The following is a 6,781-nucleotide window of genomic DNA, read 5'->3' as shown; positions in this document are numbered from 1 at the left end:
TGTAAAAAAATCAATAAAATATATATATTTTTAAAAAGTCATTACCTCTTGCTGCTCCCTCCCTTCCTGTCACTTTGAAATGTTATTGCTGGCTTATGAGCATGTAGATAGCATAGCTACAGGTCTTCCACCCCTTCCGCAACATAAGAGGCTGGGAGCCCCATGCCGAGTGAATGACTCATAAAAACAAAGACGGGGCTTAGAGGACCATCTAGAAAGGGGCCCCAGGGGTCAGAGTCTGCTAGCAGGCAGGCTGCAAGGGGCAGAGAAACTGGGAGGCAGGTGGAGTGTGAAGAAAACGGGAGAAAAACATCAGCGAGACCAGTGAGCTGCTGGAGGTCAACGCGGGAGCTGAGTGGTAGGGGTGCCAGGGGCAGGGCCTGAGAATAACCCAGGCGATGGGGAAGCCACGCCTGGTGAGAAGCATTAGAATTCTTGAGTTTCAAACCTGGAAGGGCCTTCGGGACCAGGTGGCGGTCTCCTTGGACAGAAAAGAGGAACTGGTCTGCGAGGAGGAAATGGGAAAGAAAAGGAGAAGGCAGAAGCCAGGTCGCCAAGGTTTAGATGCCACAGAACGCTGCCAGCAGCTCCGAACTGAACTCAGAGCCATCGCCCTTTACTTCCCGGCTCCCCATTTGGTAGATGGCTAGCCCCCCAGGGGGACATTCTGTCCAGCTGTTTCCTGGAAACAAGTGGTCATTCCACCTGTTTGGGAGACATACTCTCCTGGTCTGAATCTGCCCCCCACACACACACACACTCCTCCCCTAGTCCTAACTGGGTCCCCTGTCCCAAGTCCCCAGGCTCACCCATGCTGACCAGCACAAACACATGCACTGCAGTGTTCATGGGTGCCGGCAGCATGAGAGGGCGGAGGTCACTTCCTGAGGGATATCCAGGGTGTGTGTGGGGGTGGGAGAAAGGTCAGGAGGGGCTGACGCAGCTTCTCCAAGCCATGCAGAATCCAAAGAAAACACAGCTGGGGACAGGGAGAGGGAGTGGGGAGCCGGTGATGCATGTTGACATCTTGGGCAGAAATCCAACGTGGTGTCCTGTGGTCAGTGTTTACTTGCTGAGACCAGTTACTTCCTCCAGCTTTATCTCAGTTTCCCAGTCTGCAAAACAAGGGCAGTAAAAGCTACCTCAAAGGACTGCTGAGGATTAAATGGGATCGTTAAAAAGAGCAGAGGGGAGTGGTGAAGAGCACGGGCTCTGGAGCCAGACTGACTTGACCAAATCAGCGTCTCTGGGTCTGTTCTCTGGTCTGTACAATGGGACGATGATACCTGTCTTATAGGATGTTATGCCATTTAAGTGAATTAATATTTGTAAAGTTTTTGTTGTTAAAAAAACAAACAAACAAAAAAAAAACTAGTTAAAAAAAACTAGCCGAAACCGGTTTGGCTCAGTGGTAGAGCGTCAGTCTGCGGACTGAAAGGTCCCAGGTTCCATTCCAGTCAAGGGCATGTACATTGGTTGCGGGCACATCCCCGGTAGGAGGTGTGCAAGAGGCAGCTGGTCGATGTTTCTCTCTCATCGATGTTTCTAGCTCTCTATCCCTCTCCCTTCCTCTCTGTAAGAAAATCAATAAAATATATTTTAAATAAATAAATAAATAAATAAATAAATAAATAAAAAATCTTAACTATTAAAATTAAAAAAACAACAACAAAAAAAAAACTAGTTAAGCTCTGGTAGGTGTGCTAAGTGGTTAGAGCGATGGCCCCTGCATTGAAGGGTGTCAGGTTCTATCCCAGGCAAAGGCACATACCTGTGTTGGGGTGTATTCAGGAGGCAACCAATGGTCGATCTTTCTCTCTCTCTCTCTCTCTCTCTCTCTCTCTCTCTCTCTCTCTCTCTCTCTCTCTCCTCCCTCCATTCCATTCCATCTAAAAGCAATAGAAAAAACATCCTGCGGTGAGGATTGAAAAAAAAACACCCAACTAGTTAATAGTAATAACCAGAGACATTTATTGAGCCCTTTGGTGTGCTAAGTACTAGGTTCAGCACTTTATATATTTTGTTACGTTAAAATTTCCCTACCAGAGAGGTAGGCAGGTGCTGGGTCATTCTCATGTGCAGATGTGAAACCTGAGGCCCATCAAGAGATTTACTTTTCTTTTAATGTGTTCTTTTTTTTTTTTTTTAAGTCCTCAACTGAGGACATGCTTATTGATATTAGAGAGAGGAAGGGAGAGGGGAGAGAGAGAGATTGGCTGCCTCTCACAGGCACCACAACAGAGAGCCAAACCCACAAGCTGGGTCTGTGCCTGCCAGGGAATTAGACCCACAACTGCTCAGTGCATGGGACCTTGCTCCAAGCAATGGAGCCACGCCAGCCAGGGCAAGAGATCCTTCTGAGATCAGAGGCCAAAGTTGGGATCTGACAAGACCGCCAGGCTGCCCCAAAGGATTATCAAGGAAGCCCAGCGTTTGCTGGCAGAACCAGTTCCTGGAATTGGAGCAGAACCAGATAAGAGCAACGCCCGTTATTTCCATATAGTCATTGCTGGCCCCCAGGATTCCCCCTTTGAGGGAGAGGCTTTTAAACTTGAACTCTTCCTTCCTGAAGAATACTGGATGGCAGCACCTGAAGTACGTTTAATGACCGACATTTGACATCCTAACGCAGAGAAGTTGGGAAGAACATGTTTATATATTTTGAAAGGGAAGTGGTCCCAGCATTGCAGATTCGCACTGTTCTGCCATCGATCCAGGCTGTTAAGTGCTCCCAATCCAGACAACCCAGTAGCAGGTGACGTGGTGGAGCAATGGAAGACCAGCAAAGCCCACACCATGGGAGCAGCTAGAGCAGGGACTAGACTATATGCCAGAAAAAATATTTAAATCGATCTGATCACCAAGTGTGCATCACTTCTCCTGTTCTGCCAAGATGTTTTCCTTTCTTCTTTGCATTTAATGGACACAGTCTTAGAAATACTACAGAATCAAAGCCCAGACATCTCCAGTCCTTTGGTGACTCAATACACATTAGCAAATCTAGATCTTGTCCTGTTCACTGTTTTGAAGTACAAGAGGTCTCTGCACAAAACGGAGTACGGTCCGTCCCTAGGACGGGTACGGTCCCTAGGCCTGGCCTGCTATCGCAATCATGGCCATCTTCCCCAGCTGCCTGCAGCCAGCCCCGTGCCCCACCACCCCCAGCCCCCGCCACCCACCACTCATGGCTGGGATAGAGACCAAGAGGTGGTCAGTGCACCTCATAGTGACTGGTCCAGCAGTCGGTCATTCTGCTGTTAGGGTCAATTTGCATTTTACCCTTTTTATATAGGATGAGCAGAGGCTACCATCTGGGTTGCTGGGAGATGTTTATAAGCAGTGACCCCCTCTCTGCTTTTGTTCACTCCCCCATCGTGGTTTAAGTATAAAGCACCATGAATGAAGGTGGTTGTCAGGGTTAGCTGCAGGGGTGTGGGTGTTTTTTGTTTGTTTGTTTTTCTTTTTAAGTATTTTCCTTTTACTTTATTTCACTTTTTAACATCTTTTATATATTTTTTATTGATTTCAGAGAGGAAGGGAGAGAAAGAGAGAGGTAGAAACATCAGTGATGAGAGAGAATCATTGATTGGCTGCCTCCTGCACGCCCCCCACTGGAAATTGAGCCCACAACCTAGGCATATGCCCTAACGGGGAATCGAACCAGTGACCTCTTGGTTCCTGGGTTGACACTCACCGGCTGAGCTACACCTGGCTGGGCTGTTTTTCTTTATTTTATTGTTGTTTTGAGGGAGGAAGTAGTTTAATTTTACTTTTAAGAGCTCCTGTCCCCGTTTGTGGTGATCTGATTACACTGGTTAAAAGCAGCTAACCAGCCCCTTTCCCCAGCTGCCGCTAAGGTGCTCTGTTCTTCCGAGGAAGCTAAGGCCGCGTTGGGGTGAGGCCCTCACTTCATCCGGCGACTAGCACCGTTCCCGGCAGCGCTCGCCCAGCACCCACCCTCGCCATGGCCTCCGTGTCGGAGCTCGCCTGCATCTACTCGGCCCTCATCCTGCATGACGATGAAGTGACGGTGACGGAGGATAAGATCAATGCCCTCATCAAAGCAGCTGGTGTAAATGTTGAGCCTTTCTGGCCTGGCTTGTTTGCAAAGGCTCTGGCCAATGTCAACATTGGGAGTCCCATTTGCAATGTAGGGGCTAGTGGACCTGCCCCTGCAGCTAGTGCTGCACCAGCAGGAGGTCCTGCCGCCTCCACCGCTGCTGCCCCAGCTGAGGAGAAGAAAGTGGAAGCAAAGAAAGAAGAATCTGAGGAGTCTGATGATGACATGGGCTTTGGTCTTTTTGACTAAACTGGCTCTTTTGTAACACAGTCAATAAAAGCTGACCTCTGTTAAAAAAATAAAATAAAATAAAAATAAAAGCAGCTAACCAGTTCTTTACAACAGCTCCAACCAGGTCTCCCTTTATTTAGACGCTGTAGATGGACACGTGTGATTGTGTGAACCAAAATGGGAACATTAAAGAAACACCAGGGCCCAAACTATCACTGTGACTTACCGTCAATGTGGAACCCTCCCTTCCAGGAAAGCTTGTGACGGTTTTATATGGCTTGTCTGGAGACTTGTGTAAATTTTATGTTTTAGTAAAATATTTTTTGTTAAAAAGAAATTTGCTTTTTAATTTACATCCAAGGGCGGCAAACGACAGCCCACTGGCCAAATCCAGAGAACAGGGTGTTCGCTTAAATATTGTTTAGAGCTGCTTCCACACTACCATGGCAGAACAGCTGTGACAGAAACTGTAGGGCCTGCAAAATCTAAAATATTCTGTCTGGCCCTTTACCAGGAGAGCTTGCTGACCTCTGTTCTAGAAAGTGACAGAAGCAGGAAGGACTTGAACCAGGTCCGTCTGGTTCCAAAACCCCTCGCTGCTTTGTATCCCGTTGTTGGTTGTTCCTGTGTTTGCAACATCCCTGTGCTGGCTGCACACAAAGGCTTTCTTCTTGTCCCTTTGAGGGAAGTCTCCCCTCCCCGCTCCAAAGCCAGAAGTGAAATGCAAAGGGATTTGGGGAGTCTGATCTCCCCATCCTCAGGCCAAGCTTTGGGAGGAAGGAGGAACCCAAATAAGGGAGAGAGGCGGACGTAGTAGGCAAGTTCCTGGAATCAAGGCCAGTGACTGTCCCTTGCTGTCCCCCAGCCCAGGCCAGGACTGTGTTTGGAGTCAGCTGGCCTGAGACTGGCAAGGTGCAGGGGTTGAAAAGAATCCCAGGCTTGTGTAGGGTTCACCTGCTCCCAGGGACCTCTGAGGGCTCCACACCAGCTCAGCCACTCAGCAAATACTTCGCCCCGGCTCTGTGCCAGGCCCTGTTCTAGACATGGGGAAGAAATGGAGACTCGGATCCCAGCTCTCCAGGGATAATGTCTCCATTAGCCAGTAACTTAATAAACCAATATTAAATCGTAACAAGATCTACCAAGAAAATAAGCCAAGCTGAGGTGATTGAGAGTTACTGCTAGGCAGTCAGGGAGGACCTCTCTGAAGAAGTGAGACTGAAAGGACGAGGAGCCGGCTGTAGGGTGATTAGGTGGAACAGCATTCCAAGCAACAGGAACAGCAAGTGCAAAGGCTGTGCGCAAGGAAACTCAAATGGCAGGTTAAAGGAACAAAAAAGGGCAGAGTGGCTGCAGCAGAATGAAAAAGGGCTATCGGCAGAAACTGGTTTGGTTCAGTCGATAGAGCGTCGGCCTGCGGACTGAAAGGTCCCAGGTTCGATTCTGGTCAAGGGCATGTACCTTGGTTGCGGGCACATCCCCAATAGGGGTGTGTGCAAGAGACAGTTGATTGATGATTCTCTCTCATCGATGTTTCTAACTCTCTATCCCCCTCTCTTGTTCTCTGTAAAAAATCAATAAAATAAAATAAAGAATTTTTTTTTTTAAAAAGAAAAAGGGCTATAGTGGTGCCAGGTGACACGGGGTAGGCCCTATCACAGGCCAGGAAATCAGGATAAGGAAGCAGAAGTTTATTCCAAGTGTGATGGAAAGCCACTGGGTAGATTATTTTTTATTGATTTCAGAGAGAGGAAGGGAGTGAGAGAGAGGGATAGAAACATCAAGGATGAGAAAGGATCATTGACTGGCTGCCTCCTGCACTCCCCACACTGGAGACTGAGCCCTAAACCCAGGCATGTGCCCCAACCAGAATTGAACCGTGACATTCTGGTTCATGGGTCAACACTCAACCATTGAGCCACACTGGCTGGGCTGTAGCTAACTTTTTTTTTTTCTTTTTTTTTTTTTTTGAGCCCTTACTCAATGGTAGGGGCTTATTAAGCCCTTTTAATGCATTAACTCATTTAACGCTCACAAGCAAGCCAGATGAGAAAACAGGCCCGAAGAGGTTAAGCCATTACTACAAGGCTGCATAGCTACATTTATAGCCCATTGGGACCAAAGGGGTAACGGTCAGTTGCAAGGGATAAGATCTCATACAGACAACAATGACACAAAGGCAGAGCTTGCATTGCAGTTAATGAGAGGAAAGAAACTAACATCCACCAGGTTTCCTCCAGGAAGAGCGAGGGTTACTAGAGTTCAAACGTACTTCTCAGTACTTCCTCCTCTGGAATCCTTGTTCTCTTACTCCCTTCCTGCCTTGCTTGCCTGCTGTTTGTGCCCCTAGTCCTAACAGCTAGCATTTACTTGGTGCTAGTGGTGTGCCATGTGTCATGCCCAGCACGTGCACTGTGCCCACTTAGTATATTCTTGCAGTAAGCTTATCGGTTCCGTTTTAGGATGAGGACATTGAGGCTCAGAGCTGCC

The 6,781-nt window shown here is 48.0% G+C and overlaps 1 protein-coding gene and 1 pseudogene across 1 annotated transcript; both read left to right on the top strand.

Annotated features, from left to right (window-relative positions):
* Nucleotides 1-398: 398 nt before the first annotated feature.
* On the top strand, nucleotides 399-2,847 carry LOC118707884 (annotated as a pseudogene).
* Nucleotides 2,848-3,846: 999 nt separating this feature from the next.
* Nucleotides 3,847-4,359, top strand: LOC118707535 (60S acidic ribosomal protein P1-like). The gene has a single exon (XM_036417946.1). The coding sequence runs from the start codon at nucleotides 3,965-3,967 to the stop codon at nucleotides 4,307-4,309; it is 345 nt and encodes a 114-aa protein (XP_036273839.1). The 5' UTR covers nucleotides 3,847-3,964; the 3' UTR covers nucleotides 4,310-4,359.
* The last annotated feature ends 2,422 nt before the right edge of the window (nucleotides 4,360-6,781 follow it).

Source organism: Pipistrellus kuhlii, unplaced genomic scaffold (assembly GCF_014108245.1).
Source record: "Pipistrellus kuhlii isolate mPipKuh1 unplaced genomic scaffold, mPipKuh1.p scaffold_m20_p_6, whole genome shotgun sequence".
In the NCBI taxonomy this organism is placed as follows: domain Eukaryota; kingdom Metazoa; phylum Chordata; class Mammalia; order Chiroptera; family Vespertilionidae; genus Pipistrellus; species Pipistrellus kuhlii.
This window is presented reverse-complemented; position numbering and strand designations above follow the sequence as displayed.